Here is a 14,055-nt window from a genome sequence, read left to right on the forward strand (position 1 = left end):
GATGTAAATGCTCCTAAACACTTTTCAAAAATGCCAGGCAGTAATCATTGACAGCAATCTGTTTTACTAGTAAACGAGAGATCATAATACAAATAAAAATAGGTTAATATTTAAATAATTCAATATGTATTAATCACCTTAGCTAATTACTTTACTAAAACCTAATAACGTAGAAGACGTATATGTGGAGGTGTTAACTGCCTTAGGTACGTAACCTAGTGAACAAGACTTAGACGTCTTGGCCTTGGATCAAGCCCTATTAGACCTGATATCAAGGACTTTTAGATGATGAAACTGATGATGAAAAGGAATGACTTGTATTAAAAGTGGATGATACTATGTAAAATGGGTGTGTGCGACCATAAATGGTACTTATACTAAGAATATAATCACATGATCAGGATCAAGGTCACCTGATACACCAGCACCAGTTCACTAGATACATATACCTAACGTAACTTTTTATATCAACCTTATTTATTAAAATAGCTCGTTGTTACTGCAACTAACAAATTTTTCGTATTATGCGGGACGATGAGTCTTTAACTTAAAAATATAAAGCATAGTCTCGTTAGTGCACCAGAAAAAATCTGATATTACTTAAAGGTAAGTCAAAACACCTTTACTGGGGCCACCCTAGTGGGGGCCACCCATTTTCCATACAAAATCAACGATTTCACATATTTATATTTAATTCAAGAGAATAGATGAAAATATACGGTCTTTAATTTTGAGTATGGCATTAGATTTTAACCAGGTATAAAATTTTGAAAAAATGGCAGGCTTAATATTTGTGGTGAAATGAGTACAAGAGTATACACTAACAATTACACATACAAATTTATATCGTTAAATAAGGAATATTTTGATATAACTTTTAAATCTTAAACTAAATATATAATCTATTTATTTAAAAAGTTATAAATGTTTATAAGGTTTTATAATAATTTAATAAAATTTTATATAAAATTAAATATTAAACTTTTTAAATAAATAAATTATATATTTTATATTTAATTTAAAAATTGTATTAATACGGTCTTTATTTAATAATATTAATTTTATATTTATAAGCATTAATAGCCTTTAATAGTTTTATATATAAGTTTATATGTATAACTATCACGAGGCTAAAACCAAAAGGTATCATTGATTGACGATGATGTTCTGGGGAACCCAGAACATCAGACCCTTGCAGCTTTGCTGCAAGGTCTGTATATATATACAAAGGATGAAAACCGTGACTACCAACCGTGACAATAACTGTTAATATATATTCTTATATTTATTTTACTACAGATATTAGCCCTGACATTCTTTTAATTTTTATATATAATAAGAACATAATACCCTATTCAAAATCAAAGACCATATATTTTTATCCATTTTCTTGAATTAAATATAGATATGCGAAATCGTTGATTTTGTATGGGAAATGGGTGGCCCTCACTAGGGTGGCCCGAGTAAGGGTGGTTTGACTTAATGGGGATCTTCCATACTTTTGACATCCTGTTAAAACCATGATCCGTATCTAGGCCTAAGTAAGTGAACCTAATGGTAAGATAAACTACACCTAGATACGAAAGTGATATTAAGAGTGCTTTATTCGGGCCACTAGATAGTCTGGCGCCTCAAGTAGGTACATCAAAATCTTAGATGGGTGGTTAACATGTGAATGCACCTTATATTGATCCAATGGTTGCTTTTAAATGATATTAGAACTAAAAGTCTACACCTTATATTACATATTATATATCATATAGTAGAAGCGTCATGATGGTGTGGGATCGTAACCGGGGCTTTGGATCCCTTGCTTGTTAGTTACTAGTTCACTGCCAACTGACCAACACAAGGGGATCTTCCACCTACTGTCAGTTATGTACCTATTTATATCACTCATATAGCTGACCATGGATGACCTTTTAAAGGACAATATCTGCCTTCCCTTATCACCTTTTCTATTGCTCTGACTTGAAAGTACCTTTATGTTTATATAGACGTTTCAATCCGGGCGTGAGATAACCAACTTCGTTTAGCTTACTATACCCTTTCATAGATTTTACAATGACTTCTGGTACTATTTTTATTGAGCCTGGTTATAAATTTGCAATGGAAGAATTGACCGACGAGCCACACAGCGGAAACGAAGCCTCTATACAGGGCCAGGGCGAGAATGTATTTAATTATATAACGGGATGGAAGTCTCACGTTATAATGACAGCGTATGTCCTTAAAAACATTGAGGGAACTATTCGCTAACTCAGATAAAGGCTAGGTTTTGCACTCTTCCTCGTCAATCTTGAACTCACCATTATCAGCACTGCTCTCGTTTCTATTACCAACGATCTCAAAGATTTCTCAAGGGCTAGCTGGGTGGTTACCGCATATTTGATAAGATATACATGTAATAATTCCAATTCTAATTTTCTGGTCTCCTGTTGCTAAATTGAACAATCAGCAGGCTTAGTGCTATGGGCAAAAGTCAGCGACCACACAGGACGCAAACCGGCCTACATTGCTTCTCTGATTATCTTCAGCGCGTTTGCGGGAGGATGTGGTGCAGCTCAGACTATGGTTCAACTGTTTGTATTCTTTTTATTATTCACCTACCGGTTTCTTCCTCTCCTTGTGGCCTTATTTATGTAACACTCATATAGAATAGTCTGTCGCGTGTTCCAAGGCCTCGGAGCTGGAGGTGTCTATGCAGTAGCCATAGTTATGCTCTACGAGTTGAAGCCACCTCATAAGCTCGCCCAAATAACGTCTGTGTCAGCTGGTGCAGCCGCGCTTGGAAATGCCCTGGGGCCTATCTTTGGCGGCTTGATATCTCAGGGGTCAACATGGCGATGGGTATTTCTCCTCAAGTAAGTTAATGCAGTCCTACCTGAAACCCGTAGGGTATTAACGTCAACGAAGTGTTCCGTCAGGAATTCTCGTAGCAGCCATGGTTTTCTTCGTAGTGCCGAGAGATTACCCATATCAGGGTCTCCCGCGAAGGAAGCCACAGCTCAAATTCAAGACTCTTGACTTCACTGGGGCGTTTCTCATGCTTACAGCATTAATACTGCTTATCAGTGGGCTTGAACAAGCTGCTTCGCTGTTATTCTGGGCATCTGCTACCGTCATTATTCCGATTTGTGTTTCGGTTGTCATATGGATGGCATTCTTCGCCAGCCAGTGGTACTTTACCCGCCCCGCGAGTCCGGTAGAACCCATCTTCCCTTGGAGGTTCTGTCAAAGTCGAGGGATAATTGGCCTTCTGGTGTAAGCTATTGCATCCCCACTTCCAACTACTATAACAACATTAACAATGCTATGGAAGGAATTCTTTCACGACCGGATCGGTCAGTATAACGTGCACTATCCAACTTCCTATCCGGTATCAGACAACAGTAGGAGCTGATCCACTCCAAGCTGGCATAAAGTTACTGCCATTTGTATTATGTGGACCTCTCGGTGCTATTCTTACTGCGTCTATCTCTAAGAACCGACGCGTCCCCCCACAACACTTAGCTCTCGTCGCCTCAATCTTACAGATGTTGGGGCTTATTTTCATCTCCCAAGGCCCTGTTGATAATCCAGACTGGACACCTCTGTATGGACTCGAAGTTCTAGTTGGTTTAGGGATGGGCATGGGTATAGGGATAGTAACATTGCTAACACCTTATATGGTAGAAAAAAGGGATTTAGGTAAGTATCTCCTAACCTAGATTATTCACCACGATAATATAGCTAACGATTAAAATAGCGGTCGCATCTGCAGCTGGAACTCAATTTCGCTTCCTCGGCAGCGCTTTTGTAGTCCCCATCACCACTGCGGTGGGTAATGGGTGGGTAAAAGATCAACTATCCAGCTCGCTGACATCCTCTCAAATCGACCGAATCTTTCAATCGACGGCATCTATCTACGAACTTCCAAAACCGTTACAACCTAGCATTAGAAGTATATTTGTCAGGGGATTTAATCTCGAAATGCATGTTGTGCTTGGATTCGCAGTTGCATCCGTGCTTAGTATAGCATTGATGTGGCGAAGGAATCCAATTAGGGTTGAATGATCCCAATTTCTTTGAACTATCCGAGTGTCAGTTTCCTGAGGTATCACGGATCATGAATCTGGTTATTCTATTCATTCTGTTCGTGCTGATTATGTAGTATTTTGAATACTGATAGTATAACTATTTCGCTTTGCTATCACTTTGCTTGGTGATCAATCTCAATCTCCATAGCTAGCGAGACAACCCTGCGGATTTTCCTTACACTAAGTTTGACTGTGGTACTCATCCTAGCCCCCGGGATTTCTTGGCTACCAGAATGAACATAAACTTGTCTTGTCTCTGGTACGCGAATCCCGCTTACATTAGAAGCCATGATATAATTGTCGATATCCGTAAGTATTGACACGAAGCTCCCCTTATTATCTAGATCGATATACGAAAAGAATTATTCATTCGAGGAAATCATTCCGTCGAGTTCGAGAGCCCCTATACTTGGTAAGGCGCCCTCCACGAACTCGTACGTATGGTGATTCCCCAATTCATAACGAAGGGCAGCTTTATAAATAGATTAGTTTTATGGAGCCCAATCTCAAAGCTTCGTATACCTCTTAAAGACTCACCAGTCTGGGTCTTAAAACTCTAAAGAGCTGCTTAGCAAGCATGCCGCGAAATAATACTATTAAGTCCTGGCTCACCTGCGAATTGGTTCCCGACCCGTGTAAACATAGAAAGCGCGTTTTTAGCTAAATAACCAGCTTGATGGGAACAGCGTATAATAATTTAAGAGTTGGCATACCGTTACCTATTAGAGAAAGATTAGGTACGTTGGGACCAGGATGCTGCAAAGAGTGAGCTGAGCCCAAGTTTTAATTTGGTTGGTCTGGTATTAGATCCTGGAGCCGGGAAGGACAGTGAAAAGACGGTATCGGATACTGTGGGAATATCGTGGATCTCCCGGGGCCGGACCCCATCTTACATATAGTTGCAATCATTCATGCATGTGGAATGCTACGGTTGTAATATGACATGGTCGATTCATTGGAAGATGGTGATGGTGATGGTGATGGTGGGCAGTGTATGAGATAGTATGGTATTATGTGATTTTTCTCGCCGTTCGGACCACGCCAATCACATACACTGCCGGCTTCTCGACGTCCGCATTTCGGTAAACACCTTCCCGTCTTCAATCCCTTGCTTCGGTAATCGCTGCACAGTGTAGGCATTGCCCAACTCCAAGCCGAATCCCAAACCCCCGGTATTCCAATGAGTCCGACATCCAGACGATCCAGTTCTTCTAGGACCAATAGTACAACGGCTCATAGTTATCACTCGCCAAGCTCGTTTGTCCGCCATGGACGAGGTGACATTGCTATTATCGGCTTCTCCTTCCTACTACCAGAGGCCGACTCTACGGAATCGTTCTGGGACCTTTTGATGTCTGGTAAATGTGTAGCCTCCGAGTTTCCTCCTAAACGTCTTTGTAGTTTTAGACATCACGATGGCGGCAATGATAGGACAGGAACCATAAGTGGCGCGTTATTTTCACAGCCCTATCATGTTCAGTGCTGATCACATATTTCACCTCCAATATAACATGATGCAAGGGACTCTCGGCATAGTAACCCTCGTACAGATACGGCCCCAGAAAGCCTCTTTTATACGAAGAGACATTAGTTCATTCGATGCTCGATTCTTTATGATGACGTCCGAGGAAGCAGCAGCAATGGACCCCCAGCAAAGAATACTTCTAGAAACTACTTACCGTGCTCTCGAGAATGGTATGATGCATCTACACATAATATTCTAACCTAGTATATAACTGTTCCAGCCCATTTTGTATACTATTTTCAACATTAAGTACCTCTTAGCTGGGATTCCGATAGCAATGATCAACGACTCAGATACGTCTGTGCACACCGGCTGCTTTACTACAGACTATGCTCTGAACTGTGCAAAGGACCCAGATAGCTTGCCCAAATATGCTGCTACTGGAATGGCGGGTAGTATGTTATCCAATAGGATCAGCACGTTTTTCGGCTTGACAGGCCCCAGCATTACTGTCGATACTGCCTGCTCAAGTAGCCTCGTAGCCTGAGATTTAATAGCCTGCCAATCTATAATAGACGGTCGATCAAAAATGGTTCGTATACAGTTAATATCGTTTATTTATATTAGGTAATTTCCTCGTACTTGCTAACAGGTAATATCCAGGGTATTGTAGCTGGCTGCAACCTTCTATTGACAACTGATCTTTTCATAAGTCTTTCTAACCTCGGCTTCCTATCACCGGATGGCGTATGCCACAGCTTTGATTCTCGAGCAAATGGATACGGCCGAGGCGAAGGGTTTGGTGTCCTGGTCATAAAGTCCATTGACGCTGCTATCCCTATTTCTACTAGTGCCGATGCTATGATCGATAACGGTTCTAAGTTAGCTGAGAAAGTAGCTGCTTCAAAATCGCTAAACGAAGCAGCAGATATTTTAGCAAATGGACTGGCGATGAAACTTGGAACAATCTTCTCCATGTCACGGGAGAGCTTTGATCTGAGCCAACCCCTGCATAACTACGGGGTAGATTCCCTCATCGCTGTAGAGCTACGGAATTGGTTCATCAAAACGCTCAAAGTCGACCTGGCTGTCTTTGAAATATTAGGCGGCGCTACAGCGATGATGTTAGGGCAAGCCGCGGCAGAGAAGATGCGATCATGGACTTGAGCCGTAAGGTAGCAATAAGAAGGGTGTTCAAATAACTACTATTTCTCGACGTTTCATTCGCTATAACAAATCAGAGAGGCAAAGATTGTATTTATTAGGTACCTACTAACAAGGATCTATATTCATCTGACAAACTATCTATTAGACTCTAAGGTGTCCGCCATGGTATTTTAACATGGGGAGTGCCAGCTTAATTCTAATAGCAATCGCCTGTTTGAAGATTTCTACGGGTTTCTACAGATAGTGGGAGCGACGGGAACGAAGTCGACCCCAAACTCGCTCGCCATAGGCTTATTATTGCACAATATAGCATAAAATATCCGAACGGATGGCATAATCAATAAGTATAGTCAGTCAAGAACCACAACAAAACATCAGGTAGTTTAGCCGATATCATGATAGACGCGATAACTCGCTGTTCAATCTCTTAGGGATATTCTAAATGTTACCCGAAGAAAATGAAGGGACAACCATAAACTCCAATGCTCAAGCCCATAAATCTAATAAACCGTAACTGCGCTCACAAATCCGTTCTTCAAAACCTCAAAGACCATCCCAGGGAATCCGTACAGCGTAGTTGTAGAATCTTCGTTTCCGTCGAACTTCTTCGCTGCCACTCCTCCACTACTATCTTCCCAACCTCCTAGAAACTCACAGCTACTCCCGGGGCTATCTCCCCATCCTCGATTTAGGACCATACCCCGTTGACGCCTCTTAGCATCCTCTTCGGACGGGTATGTGCTCTTCCATTCTTTCCTTAGCCGCTCTTCGATCTCATCGAACGGCGTTTCGGAGTCTACAACGTCATCTGCATTCTCCGTCGCGAGATATTGGATTTCCCAACGGCAACGGCGATGTCTATTGAATGGGTACGATCCAGGCACATTCGCGTGGAGTACCATTTTGGTAGCCACTAACCGATCCGCCGTAGCACTCTTGAACGAGTTCGCTCCGGGCATCTCCTTCCCTTTCAACGCAGCGACTTGGGATGGAGGTGTGCGCGAAGGGGGTTGAGGTGGCGATACCAGGATATCAAACCCTAGATAGAAATAATTGTAAAAGCATTCGCCTGATACGTTACCCACGATCTCGTCTTCGATGGCCTCGTCTTCGGAGTCATCCGACCCGGTGTGTGCCGAAGATTGATCAGTATCGGTAAGATCATCCGGACGCCTATATTCACCACCGTTCGATCTAGACCGGCTATGACTTGCGGTGCGAGTCTTATGGATATACATCCTCTGGTCATTCTTCCGATATATAGCATCGGGTGGCCCCAGCTCCGCTACCAAGTCCTGAGGTGTGGTCTCTCCCAAATTAATCCATACTGACATGTTAGTCCATTTCCTGAACAACTGAAGCCTACCGCCTCCATGTATCTTGACTAGGGAGACTTCATCAGGAACGACCTCTTTACTCTTATTAAACACAAACGCCGACTTGACGCTTGGGAGAATCTCGTCCCACAGAGTCTCACGAGCATGAGCCCAGGACTTCCCACTGAATATCGCAACAGAAATAGCCGTCTGGCTTACAGGCGAAGACAGCAAAGAGACGACGTCTTTATTCGGAGAGTAAGCCGACTTCGGCAAGGGAAAGCTAAATGCTACTCCAGGATAAGACAGTATATAGGTGCCTACAGCATTGCCGTGACTCGAGTCCGCAGGGGGGATATATTCTCCAGCATATGTTGGACCAAATAGGCGGTGGTAGATGTTCTTAAATGCCGGACCGGCTGTGGCATCTCCACCTAACCTAGGAGATCCCACTCCTTGGGAGGTTACGGGTTTAGCGATGTCCTTGTCCTGATAAGTGATACGATTTTTGGTAAAGTCGATAATCTCGATAAGGCGAAGCCGCTGCTCGGGACCATCGAATCGCAATCGTATACCGTTTGCGGGAAGGCTAACGGTGACGGGTTCGCCAACAGGATTGGTAGCAGAGTAGGCAAGATCTAATTTGGGGTAGCGCTGCGGTTCGGCCTTTAACCGCGTGAGGATATCGTGAAGCGAAGCACCGAGTACTAAAGAAGAGATAATTAGCACCTTCATTACTTCATCAATGACAGACAATATACGATATTAATTAAATTAGATACTTACCGAGAAAACCCAGGCCAACACTAGGGTGAAGAGCGGCGGTAAAGAGCGACGACATGTTGAAGTCGAATCTAGTGGTGCTCGGTGATAAAATGTGTCAGGGAACCCGATGCGATATCAGCTACTGGATTCAAGTCAAGTGAATGAGCACGTCAACCCGGCTCTAGATAAATCCATAAAGAGCAGAGTCGATATGGTCAAGACGTATATAATGATGATTACATGTATGATAGATGTATGATTGCCTCAAGTCAAGCCGCTTGGCTCGAAAGGCTACAAGCGCAAAGGGGAAAGAATTGCCAGATGTAAAAGATGTAGAAGAAGGATCAGATGCGCTGGGGACGTCATTTGATAGGAATTGTATGTACATGGTACATGGAATATGCACAGGTCAGGCACGCTGCACATGTGTACGCCTATGAGGTACCTAATGTATGAGGTAGCATTAGCCTTGCATTACCTCAGCTGTTATGGAACCTTAGGTACCTGTTGGTGGGCTTGCTCTATCCGGCATTTAAATTCTAAATTGCCATGGTTCTCTCTTCCTACCCCGCCCAACACTACCTAGCTTATCTAAGCAGCTAAGCTCTATCAGTGGAGCCTTGATTGTTGTCCCAGCAACACGGTGTACATTCTAGGCTAATGTATTGATATTTTAAGCGGGTCTCTCAACATCGTGTCGCGTCTCTCTTCCTTGCACAATTACATATTGACCGAACCTAACTTCTACATATGTACAAACCCTATACGTCCCACCGTACACCTTATCCTCCTGCAAAGCTGATGATCTTATTCCGTCACACAGGTTCTATCTCGCCAACCTAGTAAATTAGTCAATTCTTCAATACATATCCCCCATGAGCTATCCTCTCTTCCCCTTGTCAAATCTCCTACCTCACCTTGCTCTGTGTTAACGCAGCTCAACCTCATTTGTTAGCTTAAAGTACCAGCTTATATCCAATATCCCACTAAATCAAATTACCACAGACAGCCGCGATGCAGGGCCGCTCTTATAGGAGCGAAAGGCCCCCTACGGCTTCTAGCACCCGCCCTAGTACCTCTGCCTCTGCCTCTGCCTCTGCCCGTTCTGGCACTTCTGCTTCTGCTGCCCGCTCCGGTATTCGACCACCTACGAATAGAACTCCGTCACTTCGAAACCAAGCCCTTCATCATCATGCTGCTATTGCTGGAAGAATTCCCAGGAATGCAGCACCTTCGCCAGCCGACTCGCTATCGTCTGCTGCCACCCTGGGCGCTAAACGTAAGGAGCGCGATTACGAGATAGAGGCAGGCGCAGAGACCAATATCGATGTCGTTGTTAGATGCCGAGGACGTAATGATCGAGAAGTACGAGAGAACAGTGCCGTCGTAGTCTCTACCGAGGGCGTGAAGGGTAAACTGGTCGAATTATCTATGGGTCCAAGTGCCTTAAGCAATAAGACCTATAACTTTGACCGTGTCTTCTCCCAAGCCGCTGATCAGAGCGTGCTATACGATGATGTCGTCAAACCCATACTCGAAGAGGTATGTCGCATGAGCTACTAATCCGTTCAAACACCCAACTAACTCCCACCTAGATGCTTGGCGGATACAATTGCACTATATTTGCCTATGGCCAAACTGGTACTGGCAAAACATACACCATGTCTGGAGACATGAATACTACCTTGGGCCTTCTGTCCGACGATGCCGGAATCATCCCGCGAGTCTTACACTCGCTCTTTCACAAATTAGATGCAGAGAATACCGATAGCTTTGTCAAATGCTCCTTTATCGAGCTATACAACGAGGAACTTCGGGACTTGATCTCTGTCGAAGAAACTGCCAAACTGAAAATATTTGACGACGCGTCTCGAAGAGGTCACGCCACTACAGTTGTCCAGGGCATGCAGGAGACACACATCAAAAATGCCGCAGAAGGTATCAAACTCTTGCAAGATGGTAGTCTGAAGCGACAGGTGGCGGCCACTAAGTGCAACGATTTGAGTAGTCGAAGCCATACAGTGTTTACCATCACAGCATGTGTCAAGGAAACCGAAGATGGTGCCGAGTACGTCAGTGCTGGAAAGTTGAATCTCGTGGACCTTGCCGGTAGCGAGAATATTCAGCGTTCCGGGGCCGAGAATAAGAGAGCTGCGGAGGCTGGTTTAATCAACAAAAGTTTGCTTACTCTCGGGCGCGTTATCAACGCGCTGGTTGACCACAGTTCACATATCCCCTATCGAGAATCCAAATTGACCAGACTACTACAAGATTCTCTAGGTGGCCGTACGAAAACCTGCATCATCGCCACTATCTCACCAGCGAAGAGCAACCTTGAAGAGACCATATCGACTCTCGACTATGCCTTTAGAGCAAAGAACATTCGAAATAAGCCCCAGACCAATCAGAGAATCAACAAAGAAACCCTTCTTAAAGAATTTACAAATGAGATTGAGCGACTACGAAGCGAGTTGATCGTGACCCGTCAACGTAACGGCGTATATTTATCCAATGAGAATTACGAAGGAATGACTGCCGAGAGCGAATCTCGTAGAATCCGAAATGAGGAACAGGCGGCCAAGATTGAAACCCTCGAATCCAACCTACGAAATAAAGTCCAGGAACTCCTCTCCTTGACTTCCAGTTTCATGGGCTTGAAGAAGGACCACGAAGCTACTAAGGCCCAACTTGACGAGACGAAGGGTGTTCTCGATCAAACCGAGTTGGTGCTGAAGGCAGCCCGCAAGAGTCTTGCCGAAGAAGCCCACCTACGTAAGGCGCATCAGAGGACCGAAGAGCAGATGCAGATGATCGGTGGAGAACTCATCACTACGATTCATAAGACTATCAAAGACGTGAGTAGTCTACATGCCAAGAATAAAAGAAAATCGGATCTCCAATCTTTAAACCGGATGAATTGGAGGACAGCTCAGGGCGAGGTATCAGACGTGACTTCATTGGTAGAAGGCCGTGTGGAAGAATTTCGTAATGAGCAACAGCAACATATATCGAGTATTTCGGAGCGGATGCATTCATTCGTACAAGGCGAACTACAAAAGTTGACCACTACCCAATCATTCCTCGATCAGAACCTAGAGCTCTTCGCCCAATCTAAGAGAGAGTTGATTCAACAGAAGGAAAAGTCTAAAGAAGAGATGGATGAAATACTCGAAGAGATCAAAGTAGTCCGGGACCACATCAAAGAAAAGGTGGGCGAGAGCCTTCAGGCTATTGCGACAGCAGCCGAACGAATATCTCAGGATGTCCTCAGCGAACTAAGTATTTTCCATAATCAGCTGCACACATCATATTCTTCGCTTGGTAAGGACTTTAAGTCAATATTCGAAGAGTTATTAAAACACATCACTTCCCAAAAGAAGGAGTCTGACAGTCTCCGGGAGCAACTTCACCAGGCGAGCAATACTATCATCCAGACGAACACTTCTATCTCGGCGCAGCTACAAGAAGCCGTCAACGAAGAGCGGAGGCAAGCGGCTGAGGAACGACAGAATCTCCTAGCGCAGATCACAAACCTCATTAATTCCCAAGCTGAGATTCAGGAATCGCGTCTAGCAAACAAGGCTGTTTCTATTCAGCAGAGTGTGCAAGGCAATAGCACTGCGCTAGAAAGCAGCATGGCGCAATATTCGCAGGGGATGGATAATTGGAACGAGAAAGAAATCAGACTTCTTGATGAAGTTGCCAATTCTCGGGAAACCTTGAAAACTAAGCTCAAGGACGATTGGACAGTAAGGCACCTCTTCAAGCTCTTCTACTTTCAACATTACTAACAGTATAACAGATTGCAAACATGCACAGCACTTCGATACAGGATACAACCAAGTCAGTGCATGCCGAGACGGTGCGAGTTGTCGACGAACAAATGACAGATCTTCATGAGCAAATGACGTCCCTGGACGACTTCGTTTCCCGCGCCCGTTCGCAAAACGCTCTACACCACGATGATCACGCGGACTCGGTGGAGAACTTATCCAATACTGTCGAAAGCTCATACGGAAATATCGCCGACCATTTCACGAGTACTTATTCCAGGGTCCAAACCCTTGGCTCGGAGATGGAGATTGATGTTATCAATGCGCAAAACTCCATGGAACCCCTTTCGGAAAGCCTTTGCCAGCCTCTGTCTGATCTTCGGGAAGACATAAACAGCACAGTGCTCCAAGAATACCAACCGACTGGAGATACACCCCGGAAGACGACTTACGAATACCCCTCAGAGCTTCCATATACTAAGCCGCACGAAGCACTACTTAGAGAGTTAAATGGTGAGCCGTCACCCAGCAAAGCTAAGATCTTTTCCGACTCAGACCCGAGTTTGTCAGAAAACCGATCTCCATCTAGACCTTTCTCGTCAGATACCACGTTCCCACTGTCGGAACGCGATCAAAACCCTTTATCAATGAGTTTACGCGAGGTGCACCCAAACCTTAACCTTAACGCGACAGGCGCGATTAGTCTTGATGCCCGCGCCAATGCCACAGTCCATAGGTTCGGAGCTAACGTTGGCCCAGGGGTGATGGACACGGTCGCGAACGCAGACGGAGATTTCACGATGCCCGTATTTAAGAAGAGCAGGACGACACGATCATCAAAAGTGAGCAAGCAGTCGATGCCTGCCGAAGGGCGTGAAAATATACCTCTCCTCTCATCAGTGGTGCCTGGAGGTGGTAGAGAGATCTTCGCGCAGAGTATCTCAAGAAGAAAAAGCCCGAGGCTGAACTAGAGAGCATGATGAATGAGTAGGTGCTCTTGGGATTTAATCATTGGGTGACGGATGGTCAGTGCAAAAATTGCGGCGGCAATTTGGAAGTCATAGGCGTTTGAATTATAGGAGTTAGATAGCAGCAGCGAAACGGGCGTGCGCATCTGTTTTCTGCGTTACGGAAAGGGTCATGGCTTTATACATTCTCATTGGAGCTTTCTCTCCTGTCTTGGTTCATCAACACGGCTAGTATACTAGATACCCCTGACTCCTGACTCCTGACTGCCCCTGTTCAGAATAGGAACAAGAATTGTATATTTTTTCAACTACCTTAGGTGCTATACTCTTGTCTTACCTACGACTATTTCATTGACGTTGAAGTTTTTGCCTCGCCCGACTATTCATGACCCTATTCTTCGCCATGGCCTCCTCGATCCGTCACGGCTTCTGGTTAAGAATACGTCTTGGCACATTTAAATTTTTACCATCTCATAGATAGGATTCGTGAGACTACCTATTAATGACAGACTATTCATCAAG

The 14,055-nt window shown here is 44.3% G+C and overlaps 5 protein-coding genes across 5 annotated transcripts; 3 read left to right on the forward strand and 2 right to left on the reverse strand.

The window, feature by feature from the left end:
• Nucleotides 1-1,893: 1,893 nt before the first annotated feature.
• On the forward strand, nucleotides 1,894-4,144 carry F4813DRAFT_377302 (putative multidrug resistance protein fnx1). The gene is made up of 7 exons (XM_049245219.1): nucleotides 1,894-2,222; nucleotides 2,271-2,404; nucleotides 2,459-2,582; nucleotides 2,658-2,864; nucleotides 2,917-3,264; nucleotides 3,323-3,690; nucleotides 3,749-4,144. Exons 1-7 carry the CDS (start codon nucleotides 2,065-2,067, stop codon nucleotides 4,054-4,056), a joined length of 1,647 nt encoding a protein of 548 aa, XP_049094629.1. The 5' UTR covers nucleotides 1,894-2,064; the 3' UTR covers nucleotides 4,057-4,144.
• F4813DRAFT_377306 (uncharacterized protein) lies at nucleotides 4,145-5,055 on the reverse strand. Its single transcript, XM_049245220.1, has 2 exons — nucleotides 4,692-5,055; nucleotides 4,145-4,635 (listed from the first exon to the last, which is right to left on the reverse strand). Exon 2 carries the CDS (start codon nucleotides 4,367-4,369, stop codon nucleotides 4,193-4,195), a length of 177 nt encoding a protein of 58 aa, XP_049094630.1. The 5' UTR covers nucleotides 4,370-4,635; nucleotides 4,692-5,055; the 3' UTR covers nucleotides 4,145-4,192.
• Nucleotides 5,056-5,198: 143 nt separating this feature from the next.
• Nucleotides 5,199-6,711, forward strand: F4813DRAFT_400870 (thiolase-like protein; the record flags this gene model as incomplete). The annotated part of the gene is made up of 4 exons (XM_049248323.1): nucleotides 5,199-5,774; nucleotides 5,865-5,999; nucleotides 6,120-6,136; nucleotides 6,208-6,711. The coding sequence occupies exons 1-4, from the start codon at nucleotides 5,552-5,554 to the stop codon at nucleotides 6,709-6,711; spliced, it is 879 nt and encodes a 292-aa protein (XP_049094631.1). The 5' UTR covers nucleotides 5,199-5,551.
• A 155-nt stretch (nucleotides 6,712-6,866) lies between these two features.
• Nucleotides 6,867-9,030, reverse strand: F4813DRAFT_303678 (uncharacterized protein). Its single transcript, XM_049240799.1, has 2 exons — nucleotides 8,814-9,030; nucleotides 6,867-8,734 (listed from the first exon to the last, which is right to left on the reverse strand). Exons 1-2 carry the CDS (start codon nucleotides 8,866-8,868, stop codon nucleotides 7,212-7,214), a joined length of 1,578 nt encoding a protein of 525 aa, XP_049094632.1. The 5' UTR covers nucleotides 8,869-9,030; the 3' UTR covers nucleotides 6,867-7,211.
• A 381-nt stretch (nucleotides 9,031-9,411) lies between these two features.
• F4813DRAFT_377312 (kinesin-domain-containing protein) lies at nucleotides 9,412-13,877 on the forward strand. The gene is made up of 3 exons (XM_049245221.1): nucleotides 9,412-10,334; nucleotides 10,388-12,541; nucleotides 12,595-13,877. Exons 1-3 carry the CDS (start codon nucleotides 9,807-9,809, stop codon nucleotides 13,534-13,536), a joined length of 3,624 nt encoding a protein of 1,207 aa, XP_049094633.1. The 5' UTR covers nucleotides 9,412-9,806; the 3' UTR covers nucleotides 13,537-13,877.
• The last annotated feature ends 178 nt before the right edge of the window (nucleotides 13,878-14,055 follow it).

The sequence above is a fragment of the Daldinia decipiens genome (assembly GCF_022478715.1).
Source record: "Daldinia decipiens strain CBS 113046 unplaced genomic scaffold F4813scaffold_62, whole genome shotgun sequence".
Taxonomy (NCBI): Eukaryota; Fungi; Ascomycota; class Sordariomycetes; order Xylariales; family Hypoxylaceae; genus Daldinia; species Daldinia decipiens.